The sequence below is a fragment of the Oncorhynchus keta genome, unplaced genomic scaffold (genome assembly GCF_023373465.1).
Source record: "Oncorhynchus keta strain PuntledgeMale-10-30-2019 unplaced genomic scaffold, Oket_V2 Un_contig_5107_pilon_pilon, whole genome shotgun sequence".
Classification (NCBI taxonomy): domain Eukaryota; kingdom Metazoa; phylum Chordata; class Actinopteri; order Salmoniformes; family Salmonidae; genus Oncorhynchus; species Oncorhynchus keta.
The window spans coordinates 50,001-71,980 of NW_026288120.1; the positions used below are offsets into that span (position 1 = coordinate 50,001).

A 21,980-nucleotide genomic window follows, 5' to 3' on the forward strand; every position below is an offset into this window, starting at 1 on the left:
TGTGTGTGTGTGTGTGTGTGTGTATTTGTGATGTGGTGTGTGTGTGTGTGTGTATTTGTGATGTGGTGTGTGTGTGTGTATTTGTGATGTGGTGTGTGTGTGTGTGTATTTGTGATGTGGTGTGTGTGTGTGTGTGTGTGTGTGTGTGTGTGTGTGTGTGTGTGTGTGTGTGTGTGTATTTGTGATGTGGTGTGTGTGTGTATTTGTGATGTGGTGTGTGTGTGTATTTGTGATGTGGTGTGTGTGTGTATTTGTGATGTGTGTGTGTGTGTGTGTGTGTGTGTGTGTGTGTGTGTGTGTGTGTGTGTGTGATGAGGTGTGTGTGTGTATTTGTGATGAGGTGTGTGTGTGTGTGTGTGTGTGTGTGTGTGTGATGTGGTTGTGTGTGTATTTGTGATGAGGGGTGTGTGTGTGATGTGGTTGTGTGTGTATTTGTGATGTGTGTGTGTGTGTGTGTGTGTGTGTGTGTGTGTGTGTGTTAGGCGGACCGTCTGGAGATACGTGAGAACAACCAGAAGGTGGCAGCGTTCAACCTGGCAGTGTCTGAAGCCATGAAGGCGAAGAAGGTTGCTCGCTCCTCCCACTTCCATGTGAGCCCTGGCCTTGTCCAATCAGCACACTGATCTTCAGGGGGTTTAAATGTTCTAGAGTTCAAATGGTCCACGGCTTTTCAGTTGCTGCATGCAGCATTCATTGGTCTATGCACAGTTACTATTGCAACACTTAGCCAATGGTCTAAACTTATCAATGAATGATGTCGTGATGATATTGACCCCCCCCCCCCCCCCCCCCCACCCACAGGGTTCGTACATCTTCAGGGGTCGTCCCCTCACCCCTCCCAGGGTTCATAAGCAGCGCGGCTACATGCAGGATCTGCGGGCCCAGGCGGAGTGGAGGAAGGGCCAGGTCAGCCAGACTCAGCAGGACCAGCAGCTCATCGACCTGCTACAACAGGTCCAGCTGGCACAGGAGTAGGTGATGCATCTGAGTCCCATATGGCACCTCATTCCCTATGTAGTGCACTACTTAGTTTTGACCAGGGCTCTTCAGGGAGTAGGGTACCACGTCAAAATGTTTGTCTAAGAGGAAGTGCACCTGCTGCCATGAACCCATGTCAACAGGCCTGTGGTCTCTACTGTACATACAGAATGCTGTGGTCATTGTACAGTCTGTTGCTCAGTTTCGACAGTGTGTGAATAGCTATTGTGTGTCTCAGAATCGCCTTGCAAAAGTCCCAGCATCTCCACCTGAGACAGAAGAACACTAGCTGCTACAAGAAAGCCCTGGATACACAGGTAAGAGTCTGTCCTACCATATATTATATAGCATACTTACCAGACTCTACCTACCAGACCCTACCTACCAGGCCATACCTACCAGAACATACCTACCAGACCAGACTTACCAGACCATACCTACCTGGCCAGACCTACCAGACCATACCTACCAGACCATACCTACCATACTTACCAGGCCATACCTACCAGACAATACCTTCCAGACCATACCTACCAGACTATACCTACCAGACCCTACCTACCTGGCCAGACCTACCAGACCATACCTACCTGGCCAGACCTACCAGACCAGACCTACCAGGAAATACCTACCAGACCATAACTTACAGGCCATACCTACCAGACCTACCATACCTACCATACCTACCATAACCTACCAGACCTACCAGACCAGACCAGACCTACCAGACCATACCTACCAGACCAGACCTACCAGGCCAGACCTACCACACCAGACCTACCAGGCCATACCTACCACACCAGACCTACCAGGCCAGACCTACCAGGCCATACCTACCAGACCAGACCTACCAGACTATACCTACCAGACCATACCTACCAGGTCAGACTACCAGACCCTATCTACCAGACCAGACCATATCTACCAGACCAACCAGGCCATACCTACCAGGCCATACCTACCAGACCAGACCTACCAGACCAGACCTACCAAAGACATGCCTCCCACCATATGTTACACAAGTGCATGTTGAAGTGGAGGGATATTTATTATGTTGATAAAAAGGCTGTGGATTGAATAACTGAACTCCCAGGTGTGCTGCACAGGTTATGGCTGAGCAAGGCAGAGGGGACCACTACAGATTGATGTTTACCTGACCACCTGTCTTGTTGTACAGGTGGAAACAGAGAAGGGCAAGCAGAAGGCCAAGGGAGATAGGAGAGTGATGTTCCCGCCCATCCAGGGACAGACAGCACCAGGAGACGACTCAGAGCAGGCAGGAAACATAATATAGACAAGTCTCTATGGAGAGGAGAGGAGAGGAGAGGAGAGGAGAGGAGAGGAGGCAGATGGAGAGGTTTAAGATAAAGAAGGGAAGGGATAGAGAGGGAAGGAAAGAGGAAGGAGAAATGGGGAGGAAGAGGAGGAAAAAATAATGGTAAAGAAGGACAGTTGAGCCAGACTTGAAGTACTTAAATAAGGACAGTTGAGCCAGACTTGAAGTACTTAAAGAAGGACAGTTGAGCCAGACTTGAAGTACTTAAAGAAGGACAGTTGAGCCAGACTTGAAGTACTTAAAGAAGGACAGTTGAGCCAGACTTGAAGTACTTAAAGAAGGACAGTTGAGCCAGACATGAAGTACTTAAATAAAGACAGTTGAGCCAGACTTGAAGTACTTAAATAAGGACAGTTGAGCCAGACTTGAAGTACTTAAAGAAGGACAGTTGAGCCAGGCTTGAATTACTTAAAGAAGGACAGTTGAGCCAGGCTTGAAGTACTTAAATAAGGACAGTTGAGCCAGACATGAAGTACTTAAATAAAGACAGTTGAGCTAGAGTTGAAGTACTTAAAGAAGGACAGTTGAGCCAGACTTGAAGTACTTAAAGAAGGACAGTTGAGCCAGACTTGAAGTACTTAAAGAAGGACAGTTGAGCCAGACATGAAGTACTTAAATAAAGACAGTTGAGCTAGACTTGAAGTACTTAAAGAAGGACAGTTGAGCCAGACTTGAAGTACTTAAATAAGGACAGTTGAGCCAGACTTGAAGTACTTAAAGAAGGACAGTTGAGCCAGGCTTGAAGTACTTAAAGAAGGACAGTTGAGCCAGACTTGAAGTACTTAAAGAAGGACAGTTGAGCCAGACTTGAAGTACTTAAATAAGGACAGTTGAGCCAGACATGAAGTACTTAAATAAAGACAGTTGAGCCAGACTTGAAGTACTTAAATAAGGACAGTTGAGCCAGACTTGAAGTACTTAAAGAAGGACAGTTGAGCCAGGACTTGAAGTACTTAAAGAAGGACAGTTGAGCCAGGCTTGAAGTACTTAAATAAGGACAGTTGAGCCAGACATGAAGTACTTAAATAAAGACAGTTGAGCTAGAGTTGAAGTACTTAAAGAAGGACAGTTGAGCCAGACTTGAAGTACTTAAATAAGGACAGTTGAGCCAGACTTGAAGTACTTAAAGAAGGACAGTTGAGCCAGGCTTGAAGTACTTAAAGAAGGACAGTTGAGCCAGACTTGAAGTACCTAAAGAAGACAGTTGAGCCAGACTTACTTAAAGAAGGACAGTTGAGCCAGGCTTGAAGTACTTAAATAAGGACAGTTGAGCCAGACTTGAAGTACTTAAAGAAGGACAGTTGAGCCAGGCTTGAAGTACTTAAATAAGGACAGTTGAGCCAGACTTGAAGTACTTAAAGAAGGACAGTTGAGCCAGGCTTGAAGTACTTAAATAAGGACAGTTGAGCCAGACTTGAAGTACTTAAAGAAGGACAGTTGAGCCAGGCTTGAAGTACTTAAAGAAGGACAGTTGAGCCAGGCTTGAAGTACTTAAATAAGGACAGTTGAGCCAGACATGAAGTACTTAAATAAAGACAGTTGAGCTAGAGTTGAAGTACTTAAAGAAGGACAGTTGAGCCAGACTTGAAGTACTTAAATAAGGACAGTTGAGCCAGACTTGAAGTACTCCTCTGTGGTGTCTATGTAAAGGGACAGTTGAGCCAGGCTTGAAGTACTGTGGTTAAAGAAGGACAGTTGAGCCAGGCTTGAAGTACTTAAAGAAGGACAGTTGAGCCAGACTTGAAGTACTTAAATAAGGACAGTTGAGCCAGACTTGAAGTACTTAAATAAGGACAGTTGAGTCCAGCTCCGCTGTGGTGTCTATGTCTAGTCCAGGTTGAACAGTAGTCCAGCTCCTCTGTGGTGTCTATGTCTAGTCCAGGTTGAACAGTAGTCTAGCTCCTCTGTGGTGTCTATGTCTAGTCCAGGTTGAGTAAAAACAATCTCAGCACACTGGTGATCTTCATGCTCTGCCAATCAAATGGCTCTTCTTTAGCCGAGAACAGGAAGTCATAGTTGAGAGATTCCAGTACAATTAGATGACAGATGAGTTTCCAGTATTTGTGAGCTCCTCTGTGATTGTAATCTTCACCCAGGTTGAGTAGAAAAATAATTTGAGGATCTTGATGCTCCACAAATCTAATGGATGTTATTTAATTAACGTATCTACCAGGTGGAATACCAGGGCTCGGGCCTCCCAGCACGCCTGCCCGACTCGGACGGCCCTGTGTTTGGCCAGCTGGACTGTACCCCTGCTGGGCTGTCAGAGCAGAGGCAGCGGGCGGAGAAGGTATACCAGGAACAGCTGACCACGGCTAATAACAAGAGAAAAGAGCTGCTCCTTAACCGCAGCACCAAACAGAAGAACGAGAGAGAGATGCTCAACAGGAACAGGAAGGAGTGAGTGGAAGGGAGAAGGCAAGGGGGAGAGAGGTGGGGGAAAGGGAGCAAGAGGGAGTCATGGAGAGACGGGGGAGTGGGGAGGGTGAAATTCTCCACTTGAAATTCAGAAAGTGAGTGAATAAAATGAGAATGCAGAAAAAAATGGTATATGGAATGGTTCAAGGTTAAAGGCCATTTTATATGAGATGTCTTGTCTATATGTTCTGTTTCTATACTTTCCTCTCCCTCTCTCTCCTGGCAGACTGATAAACGACCACATCAACCGCTTTGAGAAGCTGCGTAACCTGAGGGCCTCGTTGGAGGACACCTGGAGACGCAGCGCCGACCTGAAACGCCACCGAGACAGAGAGGAGAAGGAATTCATCAAGTAATATACTCAAATCACAACCTGGATTGGCCCTAACCATTCTATGTTTACAGATCTGTAAGATGGAAACAATATGATGGAAGCTTTCCCACGACACTGTTTATACCTATCCAGACCCTTCAGATCTACCACTATACTGTTTATACCTATCCAGACCCTTCAGATCTACCCCTACACTGTTTATACCTATCCAGACCCTTCAGATCTACCACTACACTGTTTATACCTATCCAGACCCTTCAGATCTACCACTACACTGTTTATACCTATCCAGACCCTTCAGATACACCACTACACTGTTTATACCTATCCAGACCCTTCACTGTTTATACCTATCCAGACCCTTCAGATCTACCACTACACTGTTTATACCTATCCAGACCCTTCAGATCTACCACTACACTGTTTATACCTATCCAGACCCTTCAGATCTACCACTACACTGTTTATACCTATCCAGACCCTTCAGATCTACCACTACACTGTTTATACCTATCCAGACCCTTCAGATCTACCACTACACTGTTTATACCTATCCAGACCCTTCAGATCTACCACTACACTGTTTATACCTATCCAGACCCTTCAGATCTACCACTACACTGTTTATACCTATCCAGACCCTTTCAGATCTACCACTACACTGTTTATACCTATCCAGACCCTTCACTGTTTATACCTATCCAGACCCTTCAGACCTACCACTATACTGTTTATACCTATCCAGACCCTTCAGATCTACCACTACACTGTTTATACCTATCCAGACCCTTCAGATCTACCACTACACTGTTTATACCTATCCAGACCCTTCAGATCTACCACTACACTGTTTATACCTATCCAGACCCTTCAGATCTACCACTACACTGTTTATACCTATCCAGACCCTTCAGATCTACCACTACACTGTTTATACCTATCCAGACCCTTCAGATCTACCACTACACTGTTTATACCTATCCAGACCCTTCAGATCTACCACTACACTGTTTATACCTATCCAGACCCTTCCTACCACTCACTGTTTATACCTATCCAGACCCTTCAGATCTACCACTACACTGTTTATACCTATCCAGACCCTTCAGATCTGTTTATACCACTACACTGTTTATACCTATCCAGACCCTTCAGATCTACCACTACACTGTTTATACCTATCCAGACCCTTCAGATCCACCACACTGTTTATACCTATCCAGACCCTTCAGATCTACCACTACACTGTTTATACCTATCCAGACCCTTCAGATCTACCACTACACTGTTTATACCTATCCAGACCCTTCCAGACCCTTCAGATCCACCACTACACTGTTTATACCTATCCAGACCCTTCAGATCTACCACTACACTGTTTATACCTATCCAGACCCTTCAGATCTACCACTACACTGTTTATACCTATCCAGACCCCACTACAGATCTACCAGACTACACTGTTTATACCTATCCAGACCCTTCAGATCTACCACTACACTGTTTATACCTATCCAGACCCTTCAGATCTACCACTACACTGTTTATACCTATCCAGACCCTTCAGATCTACCACTACACTGTTTATACCTATCCAGACCCTTCAGATCTACCACTACACTGTTTATACCTATCCAGACCCTTCAGATCTACCACTACACTGTTTATACCTATCCAGACCCTTCACTGTTTATACCTATCCAGACCCTTACTACTGTTTATACCTATCCAGACCCTTCAGATCTACCACTACACTGTTTATACCTATCCAGACCCTTCAGATCTACCACTACACTGTTTATACCTATCCAGACCCTTCAGATCTACCACTACACTGTTTATACCTATCCAGACCCTTCAGATCCACCACTACACTGTTTATACCTATCCAGACCCTTCAGATCTACCACTACACTGTTTATACCTATCCAGACCCTTCAGATCTACCACTACACTGTTTATACCTATCCAGACCCTTCACCACTACATGTTTATACCTATCCAGACCCTTCAGATCCACTCCACTACACTGTTTATACCTATGACCCTTCAGATCTACCACTTATACCTATCCAGACCCTTCAGATCCACTACTACACTGTTTATACCTATCCAGACCCTTCAGATCTACCACTACACTGTTTATACCTATCCAGACCCTTCAGATCCACCACTACACTGTTTATACCTATCCAGACCCTTCAGATCTACCACTACACTGTTTATACCTATCCAGACCCTTCAGATCTACCACTACACTGTTTATACCTATCCAGACCCTTCAGATCCACCACTACACTGTTTATACCTATCCAGACCCTTCAGATCCACCACTACACTGTTTATACCTATCCAGACCCTTCAGATCTACCACTACACTGTTTATACCTATCCAGACCCTTCAGATCTACCACTACACTGTTTATACCTATCCAGACCCTTCAGATCCACCACTACACTGTTTATACCTATCCAGACCCTTCAGATCTACCACTACACTGTTTATACCTATCCAGACCCTTCAGATCTACCACTACACTGTTTATACCTATCCAGACCCTTCAGATCTACCACTACACTGTTTATACCTATCCAGACCCTTCAGATCTACCACTACACTGTTTATACCTATCCAGACCCTTCAGATCTACCACTACACTGTTTATACCTATCCAGACCCTTCAGATCTACCACTACACTGTTTATACCTATCCAGACCCTTCAGATACACCACTACACTGTTTATACCTATCCAGACCCTTCAGATCTACCACTACACTGTTTATACCTATCCAGACCCTTCAGATCTACCACTACACTGTTTATACCTTTATACTGTTAATACACACCCTTCAGACATGCTAGCATCGGGTCAAGAAGGAGAAAAAGGTAGTGATTTGGGACCGGCTGATTGAGTCGATCACTGTCATGATAGTTGACGTCTGCTATCTGTACCATCACATTCTGACGTTGATCTCTGATGTCTATGACAGGTCTGGGAGCAGTCTGCTGATTGATTGACCACATTCTGACGTTGATCTCTGATGTCTATGACAGGTCTGGGAGCAGTCTTCTGATTGATTGACCACATTCTGACGTTGATCTCTGATGTCTATGACAGGTCTGGGAGCAGTCTGTCTGATTGATTGACCACATTCTGACGTTGATCTCTGATGTCTATGACAGGTCTGGGAGCAGTCTGCTGATTGATTGACCACATTCTGACGTTGATCTCTGATGTCTATGACAGGTCTGGGAGCAGTCTGCTGATTGATTGACCACATTCTGACGTTGATCTCTGATGTCTATGACAGGTCTGGGAGCAGTCTTCTGATTGACCAGTGTGAGCAGTACCGCCGCTGTTACCAGTGCAAGAGGAAGACAGAGAACTGTGGAGAGACAAACATCTGGAAAGAGTCTCACTACATCCCTGGCTCTCGTCTCATGGTGTAGACCGCTGAAACCTGGTCTCAGAGCAAACGTAGCCATGCCACTCCATTTAGTATGATATGTTACTTTACATTAGATTACATTACATTGGCTTACCAACGTAATAGCGGTCGTACAATATAATACGAATTGTAGGACGTATCCTACGTCTTGATCGCACCAGTATCATTTCCTATGATATCACAGTCTCTGATTGATTGACCACATTTAGTTGATCGCAGTCAGTATCATTTCCTATGATATATCACACTGGGACTGCTTTAGTATGATATATCACACTCACTGCTTTAGTATGATATATCACACTCTGGGAGCAGTCTTCTGATTGACCAGTGTGAGCATATCACTGTTACCAGTGCAAGAGTATGATATATCACACTCAACTGGCTTTAGTATGATATATCACACTCAACTGCTTTAGTATGATATATCACATTGGCTTACCAACGTAATAGTATGATATATCACACTCAACTGCTTTAGTATGATATATCACACTCAACTGCTTTAGTATGATATATCACACTCAACTGCTTTAGTATGATATATCACACTACTGCTTTAGTATGATATATCACACTCTACTGCTTTAGTATGATATATCACACTCAACTGCTTTAGTATGATATATCACACTCTACTGTTTTGGTATGATATATTACACTCAACTGCTTTAGTATGATATATCACACTCTACTGTTTTGGTATGATATATTACACTCAACTGCTTTAGTATGATATATCACACTCAACTGCTTTAGTATGATATATCACACTCAACTGCTTTAGTATGATATATCACACTACTGTTTTGGTATGATATATCACACTCAACTGCTTTAGTATGATGTGCTACATTAGGTTAGGAGTTAGATTAAAGGTTTGGGGAAGGGTTAGCTAGCATGCTAAGTAGTTGCAAAGTACCTAAAAAGTAGTAAGTAGCTGCAAAGCTGGTAAAATGCTAAAGTTGTCTGTGATTAGATTGTATTCTTTGGCTTGCTAAACGTTTGCTCTGCCTTAAGTAACCTACTGTCATACCAACGTAACATATCATACTCATTTGAGTGTCCCTGGATTTACATAAGCCAAAAAGGAGATGTTCTATTGGAGTGGCACGGATTTTTAGCAAAATATAAAATATGTTCTGAGACCAGTCTGGTCATGATGTGTAACTGCAACAGAGCTGGGGTCAATTCCATTTCAATTCCAGTCAATTCCATTTCAATTCCCTTTCAATTCCATTTCAATTCCCTTTCAATTCCATTTCAATTCCAGTCAATTTCCATTTCAATTCCAGTCAATTTCGGGAAAGTAAATCAAATTCCAATTTTCCTCATTGAAAAGCATCGTAGATAATTGGAGTTGGAATTTCAGTGTACTTCCTGAATTGACTGTAATTTAAATAGAATTGACTCCAACCCTGAACAATCCTCAGAAGACTACAAATCTTAGACTTAAATAAATAAACACCAGTCTGTGAAGGATAATACTTGAATATGTTTGTGCTTGTAGGCTAATTGAGTGTGTGTGTTAATTATCGTGGTGGTTCGTGGTTATTTTTTCACCCCGATCGTGTGTGTGTGTGTGTGTGTGTGTGTGTGATCGTGTGTGTTTTGTCACCTTTGATTGATCGTAAAACAGCTTGACCAATCCTGTCGGTCAACAAAATGACCCATTGGCTGTGGACTCATCTCTTACCTAGTCACCATTCTCTCCAGTGCATGAACTGGTCGACTAGTCTGTGATGACGTATAACAAACACTAGGGGGCGGGATAGAGCAGAAGGTCTAGAGGAGTGAGAGAAGGACGACTGTCTGTTAATCAGAGATAATAGAAGATATATGGAGGGATGGAGTACAGTCAAGGAGGAGAGGTGCAGAAGGGAGAGAGGATGGATGAAAGACTGCAGGGAGTGAATGAGGGGGAGAAGTGCATGTGTAGGCTTCATTACACAGAGTATTCTCTGCATCCAAAATGGAACCCTATTCCCGACATAGTGCACTATGCTCTATGGGCTCTGGTCAAAAGTAGTGCACTATAAAGGGAATAGGGTGCCATTTGGTAAACAAGCTATGATGGATGTTCTGCTGAAGTTCAAGAAGAGGTTATTTCAGCTTGTTAGTTAGTGGACTCTCTGTATCAGTGTCTTCTTTCCCAGTCCTCTCACACTGACACTTATCTGTACACATACAGTGGCAAGAAAAAGTATGTGAACCCTTTGGAATTATCTGGATTTCTGAATAAATTGGTCATAAAATTAGATCTGATCTTCATCTTAGTCACAACAACAGATAACATAGTGTTGGCAGGGTAGCCTAGTGGTTAGAGCATTGGACTAGTAACCAGAAAGTTGTAAGTTCAAACCCCTGAGCTGACAAGGTACAAATATGTAATTCTGCCCCTGAACAGGCAGTTAACCCAGTGTTCCTAGGCCGTCATTGAAAATAAGAATTTGTTCTTAACTGCCTAGTTAAATAAAGGTAAAAAAGAACACACAAATTATTGTATTTTTCTTGTCCATATTGAATACATAATTTAAACAGTGTAGGTTGGAAAAGGTACGTGAACCCCCAGGCTAATGACTTCTTCAAAAGCTAATTGGAGTCAGGAGTCAGCTAACCTGGAGTCCAATCGATGAGATGAGATTGGAGATGTTGGTTAGAGCTGCCCTGCCCTATAAAAACACTCACAAAATGTGAGTTTGCTATTCACAAGAAGCATTGCCTGATGGGAACCATGTCTCGAACAAGAGAGATCTCAGAATACCTCATTGTTGACTTGCATAAAGATGGAAAGGGTTACAAAAGTATCTCTAAAAGCCTTGATGTTCATCAGTTCACAGTAAGACACATTTTCTATAAATGGAGAAAGTTCAGCACTGTTGCTACTCTTCCTAGGAGTGGCCGTCCTGCAAAGATGACTGCAAGAGCACAGCGCAGAATGCTCAATGAGGTTAAGAAGAATCCGCTTCTGCCAAAATATTCTGTGGACAGATTAAACTACAGTTATGTTGTTTGGAAGGAAGGAACACACAACATTATGTGTGGAGAAAAAAGGCACAGCACACCAACATCAAAACCTCATCCCAACTGTAAAGTCTGGTGGAGGGAGCATCATGGTTTGGGGCTGCTTTGCTGCCTCAGGGCCTGGACAACTTGCTATCATCGACGGAAAAATTAATTCCCAAGTTTATCAGGAGAATATAAGGCTATCTGTCCGACAATTGAAGCTCAACAGAAGTTGGGTGATGCAACAGGACAACGACCCAAAACACAGAAGTAAATCAACAACAGAATAAAATACGCCTTCTGGAGTGGCCCAGACCTCAACCCGATTGAGATGCTGTAGCATGACCTCAACCCGATTGAGATGCTGTAGCATGACCTCAACCCGATTGAGATGCTGTAGCATGACCTCAACCCGATTGAGATGCTGTAGCATGACCTCAACCCGATTGAGATGCTGTAGCATGACCTCAACCCGATTGAGATGCTGTAGCATGACCTCAACCCGATTGAGATGCTGTAGCATGACCTCAACCCGATTGAGATGCTGTAGCATGACCTCAACCCGATTGAGATGCTGTAGCATGACCTCAACCCGATTGAGATGCTGTAGCATGACCTCAACCCGATTGAGATGCTGTAGCATGACCTCAACCCGATTGAGATGCTGTAGCATGACCTCAACCCGATTGAGATGCTGTAGCATGACCTCAACCCGATTGAGATGCTGTAGCATGACCTCAACCCGATTGAGATGCTGTAGCATGACCTCAACCCGAGTGAGATGCTGTAGCATGACCTCAACCCGATTGAGATGCTGTAGCATGACCTCAACCCGATTGAGATGCTGTAGCATGACCTCAACCCGATTGAGATGCTGTAGCATGACCTCAACCCGATTGAGATGCTGTGGCATGACCTCAAGAGAGCAGTTCACCCCAGACATCCCAAGAATATTGCTGAACTGAAACAGTTTTGTAAAGAGGAAAGGTCCAAAATTCCTCCTGACCGTTGTGCAGGTCTGATCTGCAACTACAGAAAACATTTGGTTGAGGTTATTGCTGCCAAAGGAGGGTCAACCAGTTATTAAATCCAAGGGTTCACATACTTTTCCCACCCTGCACTGTGAATGTTCACACAATGTGTTCCATAAAGACATGAAAACATATAATTGTTTGTGTTTTATTAGTTTAAGCAGACTGTGTTTGTCTATTGTTGTGACCTAGATGAAGATCAGATCACATTTTATGACCAATTTATGCAGAAATCCAGGTAATTCCAAACGGTTCACATACCTTTTCTTGCCTCTGTACCAGGAGTTGTGTGGAACCTATAGTATGTGAATAAACAGAAATGATGTGTGCGCTTGTGGTCTGTATAGTTGATTGATTGCGTACACGTGTTTGCCTCCTGCCTCCTCCCCTAGAATTATTAGAACAAGATGGACATCCTCCCTGAAACATGTGTCTCTGGTCCCAGACCTATGACTCTCACCACGACTACAGCTAGCTACACTGAGACATCCAGACCTATGACTCTCACCACGACTACAGCTAGCTACACTGAGACATCCAGACCTATGACTCTCACCACGACTACAGCTAGCTACACTGACATCCAGACATCACCACAACTACAGCAGACACTGAGACATTTCTCACCACGACTACAGCTAGCTACACTGAGACATCCAGACCTATGACTCTCACCACGACTACAGCTAGCTACACTGACATCCAGACATCCAGACTGCTAGCTACACTGAGACTCCAGACCACCACGACTACAGCTAGCTACACTGAGACATCCAGACCTATGACTCTCACCACGACTACAGCTAGCTACACTGTTTGTAAGCTAGACATCCAGACCTATGACTCTCACCACGACTACAGCTAGCTACACTGAGACATCCAGACCTATGACTCTCACCACGACACAGCTAGCTACACTGAGACATGACCTCACCACGACTACAGCTAGCTACACTGAGACATCCACATCCAGACCTATGACTCTCACCACAACTACAGCTAGCTACACTGAGACATCCAGACCTATGACTCTCACCACGACTACAGCTAGCTACACTGAACATCCAGACCTATGACTCTCACCACAACTACAGCTAGCTACACTGAGACATCCAGACCTATGACTCTCACCACAACTACAGCTAGCTACACTGAGATCCAGACCTATGATCTCACCACGACCAGAGCTACACTGAGACATCTCCAGACATATGACTCTCACCACAACTACAGCTAGCTACACTGAGACAGACACTCTCACCAGACCTACATGACTCTCACCACAACTACCAGCTAGCTACACTGAGACATCCAGAATGACTCTCACCACAACTACAGCTAGCTACACTAGACATCCAGACCTATGACTCTCACCACAACTACAGCTAGCTACACTGAGACATCCAGACCTATGACTCTCACCACGACTACAGCTAGCTACACTGAGACATCCAGACCTATGACTCTCACCACAACTATAGCTAGCTACACTGAGACATCCAGACCTATGACTCTCACCACAACTACAGCTAGCTACACTGAGACATCCACCTATGACTCTCACACAACTACAGCTAGCTACACTGAGACATCCAGACCTATGACTCTCACCACGACTACAGCTAGCTACACTGAGACATCCAGACCTATGACTCTCACCACAACTACAGCTAGCTACACTGAGACATCCAGACTATGACTCTCACCACACTACAGCTAGCTACACTGAGACATCCAGACCTGACTCTCACCACAACTACAGCTAGCTACACTGAGACATCCAGACCTATGACTCTCACCACAACTACAGCTAGCTACACTGAGACATCCAGACCTATGACTCTCACACACAGCTACTACAGCTAGCTACACTGAGACCTATGACTCATCACAACTACAGCTAGCTACACTGAGACATCCAGACCTGACTCTCACACGACTACAGCTAGCTACACTGAGACACGACTATAGCTACAGCTACACTGAGACAGACCTCCAGACCTATACTAGCTACACTGAGACACAACTATAGCTAGCTACACTGAGACATCCAGACCTATGACTCTCACCACGACTACAGCTAGCTACACTGAGACATCCAGACCTATGACTCTCACCACGACTACAGCTAGCTACACTGAGACATCCAGACCTATGACTCTCACCACGACTACAGCTAGCTACACTGAGACATCCACATCCAGACATATGACTCTCACCACAACTACAGCTAGCTACACTGAGACATCCACATCCAGACCTATGACTCTCACCACAACTACAGCTAGCTACACTGAGACATCCAGACCTATGACTCTCACCACGACTACAGCTAGCTACACTGAGACATCCAGACCTATGACTCTCACCACGACTACAGCTAGCTACACTGAGACATCCAGACCTATGACTCTCACCACGACTACAGCTAGCTACACTGAGACATCCAGACCTATGACTCTCACCACGACTACAGCTAGCTACACTGAGACATCCAGACCTATGACTCTCACCACGACTACAGCTAGCTACACTGAGACATCCAGACCTATGACTCTCACCACGACTACAGCTAGCTACACTGAGACATCCAGACCTATGACTCTCACCACGACTACAGCTAGCTACACTGAGACATCCAGACCTATGACTCTCACCACAACTACAGCTAGCTACACTGAGACATCCAGCTATGCTCACCACGACTACAGCTAGCTACACTGAGACATCCAGACCTATGACTCTCAACCAGCTAGCTACACTGAGACATCCAGACCTATGACTCTCACCACGACTACAGCTAGCTACACTGAGACATCCAGACCTATGACTCTCACCACAACTACAGCTAGCTACACTGAGACATCCAGACCTATGACTCTCACCACAACTACAGCTAGCTACACTGAGACATCCACATCCAGACCTATGACTCTCAACACGACTACAGCTAGCTACACTGAGACATCCAGACCTATGACTCTCACCACGACTACAGCTAGCTACACTGAGACATCCAGACCTATGACTCTCACCACGACTATAGCTAGCTACACTGAGACATCCAGACCCATGACTGTCACCACAACTATAGCTAGCTACACTGAGACATCCAGACCTATGACTCTCACCACAACTACAGCTAGCTACACTGAGACATCCAGACCTATGACTCTCACCACGACTACAGCTAGCTACACTGAGACATCCAGACCTATGACTCTCACCACAACTACAGCTAGCTACACTGAGACATCCAGACCTATGACTCTCACCACGACTACAGCTAGCTACACTGAGACATCCAGACCTATGACTCTCACCACAACTACAGCTAGCTACACTGAGACATCCAGACCTATGACTCTCACCACAACTACAGCTAGCTACACTGAGACATCCACATCCAGACCTATGACTCTCACCACGACTACAGCTAGCTACACTGAGACATCCAGACCTATGACTCTCACCACGACTACAGCTAGCTACACTGAGACATCCAGACCTATGACTCTCACCACGACTATAGATAGCTACACTGAGACATCCAGACCTATGACTGTCACCACAACTATAGCTAGCTACACTGAGACATCCAGACCTATGACTCTCACCACAACTATAGCTAGCTACACTGAGACATACCATACACACAACTATAGCTAGCTACACTGAGACATATTATATACACAACTATAGCTAGCTACACTGAGACATTATATACACAACTATAGCTAGCTACACTGAGACATACCATACACACAACTATAGCTAGCTACACTGAGACATATTATATACACAACTATAGCTAGCTACACTGAGACATACCATACACACAACTATAGCTAGCTACACTGAGACATACCATACACACAACTATAGCTAGCTACACTGAGACATATTATATACACAACTATAGCTAGCTACACTGAGACATACCATACACACAACTATAGCTAGCTACACTGAGACATATTATATACACAACTATAGCTAGCTACACTGAGACATACCATACACACAACTATAGCTAGCTACACTGAGACATATTATATACACAACTATAGCTAGCTACACTGAGACATATTATATACACAACTATAGCTAGCTACACTGAGACATATTATATACACAACTATAGCTAGCTACACTGAGACATACCATACACACAACTATAGCTAGCTACACTGAGACATATTATATACACAACTATAGCTAGCTACACTGAGACATATTATATACACAACTATAGCTAGCTACACTGAGACATACCATACACACAACTATAGCTAGCTACACTGAGACATACCATACACACAACTATAGCTAGCTACACTGAGACATACCATACACACAACTATAGCTAGCTACACTGAGACATATTATATACACAACTATAGCTAGCTACACTGAGACATATTATATACACAACTATAGCTACCTACACTGAGACATATTATATACACAACTATAGCTAGCTACACTGAGACATATTATATACACAACTATAGCTAGCTACACTGAGACATATTATACACACAACTATAGCTAGCTACACTGAGACATATTATACACACAACTATAGCTACAGACATATTATATACACAACTCACTACAGATGAGACATATACACACAACTATAGCTAGCTACACTGAGACATATTTATACACAACTATAGCTAGCTACACTGAGACATACCATTACACAACTATAGCTAGCTACACTGAGACATACCATACACACAACTATAGCTAGCTACACTGAGACTTAGCTAGCTACACTGAGACATATTATTACACAACTATAGCTAGCTACACTGAGACATCTTATATGTTTGTATTACACAACTATAGCTAGCTACACTGAGACATATTATATCAACTGATAGCTAGCTACACTGAGACATACCATACACACAACTATAGCTAGCTACACTGAGACATATTATATACACTTTGAACTATCAGCTAGCTACACTGAGACATATTATATACACAACTATAGCTAGCTACACTGAGACATACCATACAAAAACTATAGCTGCTACACTGAGACATATAATACACACATTTCCTGTAGACATATGCTACACTGAGACATACCATACACACAACTATAGCTAGCTTGAGACATACCATACACACAACTATAGCTAGCTACACTGAGACATACCTACACAAATAGCTAGCTACACTGAGACATATTATATACACAACTATAGCTAGCTACACTATAGCTAGCTACACTGAGACATATTATATACACAACTATAGCTAGCTACACTGAGACATACTATATACACCTATAGCTAGCTACACTGAGACATCATACACACAACTCTAGCTAGCTACACTGAGACATCATACACACAACTATAGCTCTCATACCATCACACAACTATAGCTAGCTACACTGAGACATATTATATACACAACTATAGCTAGCTACACTGAGACATACCATACACACAACTATAGCTAGCTACACTGAGACATATTATATACACAACTATAGCTAGCTACACTGAGACATATTATACACACAACTATAGCTAGCTACACTGAGACATATTATACACAGAACTATAGCTAGCTACACTGAGACATATTATATGAACACAACTATAGCTAGCTACACTGAGACATATTATATACACAACTATAGAAGCACACTGAGACAACCATACACACACTATGCTAGCTACACTGAGACATATTATATACACAACTATAGCTAGCTACACTGAGACATACCATACACACAACTATAGAAGCTACACTGAGACATACCATACACACAACTATAGCTAGCTACACTGAGACATATTATACCACAACTATAGACACTGACATATTATATACACAACTATAGCTAGCTACACTGAGACATACCATACCACAACTATAGCTAGCTACACTGAGACATATTATATACACAACTATAGCTAGCTACACTGAGACATATTATATACACAACTATAGCTAGCTACACTGAGACATACCATACACACAACTATAGCTAGCTACACTGAGACATATTATATACACCCTATGAAGCAGCTACACTGAAACCATATTAATGCAGCTACACTGAGACATACCATACACACAACTATAGCTAGCTACACTGAGACATACCATAACACCCTATAGATAGCTACACTGAAACCTACCATACACACAACTATAGCTAGCTACACTGAGACATACCATACACACAACTATAAGCTACACTGAGACATATTATATACACAACTATAGCTAGCTACACAGACATATTATATACACAACTATAGCTAGCTACACTGAGACATTATATACACAACTATAGCTAGCTACACTGAGACATACTATATACACAACTATAGCTAGCTACACTGAGACATACCATACACACAACTATAGCTAGCTACACTGAGACATACCATATACTTTATTAGTTCATACGGGATGGAAATGTGTGTTCTGCTTTTCCCACAACAGCTCCGATACACACTGACAGATATACAAACCCATTAGGTTGGACAGCCTGGAGCAGAGGGCATCCGCAGAGCCGCGCCCTATCTACAGATGTAGGTTCTTCCTTTGATCACTATTTTGTTGCTGAGAATTTTCCTGCATTGCAGGAATTTCTAGTGTATTTGAGTGTTAAGTCTTATAATGTTTGTAACTTCCACTTTGACATTTCAGGCTTGATTCGCCGTGCTTCTACACCTGCATTGCTTGCTGTTTGGGGTTTTAGGCTGGGTTTCTGTACAGCACTTTGAGATATCAGCTGATGTACGAAGGGCTATATAAATAAATGTGATTTGATTTGATTTGATTTGATTCGCCCTAATGAAAAATGTATTAACCCTTACAAAAACACCCATGACTTATCATCTATATAATAATTCACATTTCCTGTTGCTGCAGGATTGTTTTTCTGCTGTAGCAAACTGGCTCAAATGAAGATCCTACGTCTGTATGAGACATGGGGATAACCACCTTCTCCCCCCTCTTAAATCACTGATCTCTTCTCCTGTGTGCTCTGAGACCAATAAACCCAATCATTACTCATACGACCCAGTCCTGTCTTAGACCCATGAACCTGTTATCCTGACTGCACTGTAACAGCCCTCTGAAACCCTGTTGAATGCAGCCCTCTGAAACCCTGTTGAATGCAGCCCTCTGAAACCCTGTTGAATGCAGCCCTCTGAAACCCTGTTGAATGCAGCCCTCTGAAACCCTGTTGAATGCAGCCCTCTGAAACCCTGTTGAATGCAGCCCTCTGAAACCCTGTTGAATGCAGCCCTCTGAAACCCTGTTGAATGCAGCCCTCTGAAACCCTGTTGAATGCAGCCCTCTGAAACCCTGTTGAATGCAGCCCTCTGAAACCCTGTTGAATGCAGCCCTCTGAAACCCTGTTGAATGCAGCCCTCTGAAACCCTGTTGAATGCAGCCCTCTGAAACCCTGTTGAATGCAAGCCTCTGAAACCCTGTTGAATGCAGCCCTCTGAAACCCCGTTGAATGCAGCCCTCTGAAACCCTGTTGAATGCAGCCCTCTGAAACCCTGTTGAATGCAGCCCTCTGAAACCCTGTTGAATGCAGCCCTCTGCTCCTAAAGTGGCTTGGGAGGTGATGTATGCTATACATTGTATATATCATATTTCCCAGATGCTCATATCTCTACACCGTATATGAGGAACAGTACAAGGATACAGTATATCATTAGTGGAATAACTTCAGCCCTCCTGAATCAGGAGGTGTGAGTTGCTGAGTGAGTGCGTGCGCGGGCGAGTGTCATTAGAATAAGGAGGACGTTCCAATTAAGCCACCTCGTTATGCCCTGGCTGCTGAATAAACACAGACAACCGCAATTTGAAGTCACACTGGAAACACACCATATGAAGCCACACTGGAAACACACCATATGAAGTCACTGAAAACACACCATATGAAGTCACACTGAAAACACACCATATGAAGCCACACTGGAAACACACCATATGAAGTCACACTGGAAACACACCATATGAAGCCACACTGGAAACACACCATATGAAGCCACACTGGAAACACACCATATGAAGTCACACTGAAAACACACCATATGAAGCCACACTTGAAACACACCATATGAAGCCACACTGGAAACACACCATATGAAGCCACACTGGAAACACACCATATGAAGTCACACTGGAAACACACCATATGAAGTCACACTGAAACACACCATATGAAGTCACACTGAAAACACACCATATGAAGTCACACTGGAAACACACCATATGAAGTCACACTGAAAACACACCATATGAAGTCACACTGAAAACACACCATATGAAGCCACACTGAAAACACACCATATGAAGCCACACTGAAAACACACCATATGAAGTCACACTGAAAACACACCATATGAAGTCACACTGAAAACACACCATATGAAGTCACACTGAAAACACACCATCAAACGCCACACTCTCCACTCACTCTCCAGTGACTTTGTATAGACAGTGACAGTTACCCTACATGGCCAAACACAACAATTATTGACAAGTCAGGGAAAGTCTGGCAGTAGGGTTCTCTCTCTCTCTCTCTCTCTCTCTCTCTCTCTCTCTCTCTCCTCTCTCTCCTCTCTCCCTCTCTCTCTCATTGCATCAGGTCACTACCCTTAGAAAGTAAGGGAGTATGAGGGCCAGAGAGAAGGATCAGGGAGAATATGGGTGATAGAGAAGTAGGTTATGAGGGCGAGTCAGGAGAGATATAAGAGTGGGAGGTGGGAGGGAGTTACGAGACAGAGAGTTGTGTGCAGTTCCAGTTTCCCAGGGCAGCAGATCAAATCGATATCCCAGCTTTACTGGCAGTACAGACTTTGGCAGTACAGACTTTGGCAGTACAGACTAGTTTATTAGTGACTCCAGATGTTTCACTACACACACACCATACAACACCCACCAGCATCGTTCAGTTACTCAAGCAGCAGGGGTCAGAGGCATCCTTCTACCCCACTTGACTAGAGCTGAGCACGACGTGACACAGACTGTAAACAATATGACAGACTGTAAACAATATGACAGACTGTAAACAATATGATATAATGTAAACACTATGACAGACTGTAAACAATATGACAGACTGTAAACAATATGATAGACTGTAAACAATATGACAGACTGTAAACAATATGGCAGACTGTAAACAATATGACAGACTGTAAACAATTTGATATAATGTAAACACTATGACAGACTGTAAACAATATGACAGACTGTAAACAATATGACAGACTGTAAACAATATGACAGACTGTAAACAATATGATAGACTGTAAACAATATGACAGACAGTAAACAATATGACAGACTGTAAACAATATGACAGACTGTAAACAATATGACAGACTGTAAACAATATGACAGACTGTAAACAATAT

The 21,980-nt window shown here is 43.5% G+C and overlaps 1 protein-coding gene and 1 long non-coding RNA gene across 2 annotated transcripts in view; one reads left to right on the forward strand and one right to left on the reverse strand.

The window, feature by feature from the left end:
- LOC118379323 (coiled-coil domain-containing protein 81-like) overlaps window positions 1-8,700 on the forward strand; it is a 28,098-nt gene extending 19,398 nt beyond the window's left edge. The window contains exons 8-14 of the mRNA XM_052509900.1: window positions 483-590; window positions 802-971; window positions 1,217-1,295; window positions 2,156-2,254; window positions 4,488-4,714; window positions 4,959-5,084; window positions 8,381-8,700. Of these exons, the coding sequence (XP_052365860.1) occupies window positions 483-590; window positions 802-971; window positions 1,217-1,295; window positions 2,156-2,254; window positions 4,488-4,714; window positions 4,959-5,084; window positions 8,381-8,519 (948 nt within the window). The 3' untranslated portion in view covers window positions 8,520-8,700. The remainder of the gene's footprint in view (window positions 1-482; window positions 591-801; window positions 972-1,216; window positions 1,296-2,155; window positions 2,255-4,487; window positions 4,715-4,958; window positions 5,085-8,380) is intronic.
- Window positions 8,701-8,974: 274 nt separating this feature from the next.
- LOC127925097 (uncharacterized) lies at window positions 8,975-12,894 on the reverse strand. The gene is made up of 3 exons (XR_008119720.1): window positions 12,321-12,894; window positions 9,321-12,290; window positions 8,975-9,072 (listed from the first exon to the last, which is right to left on the reverse strand). It is a non-coding gene; the product is annotated as an uncharacterized LOC127925097 (long non-coding RNA).
- Window positions 12,895-21,980: the final 9,086 nt, after the last annotated feature.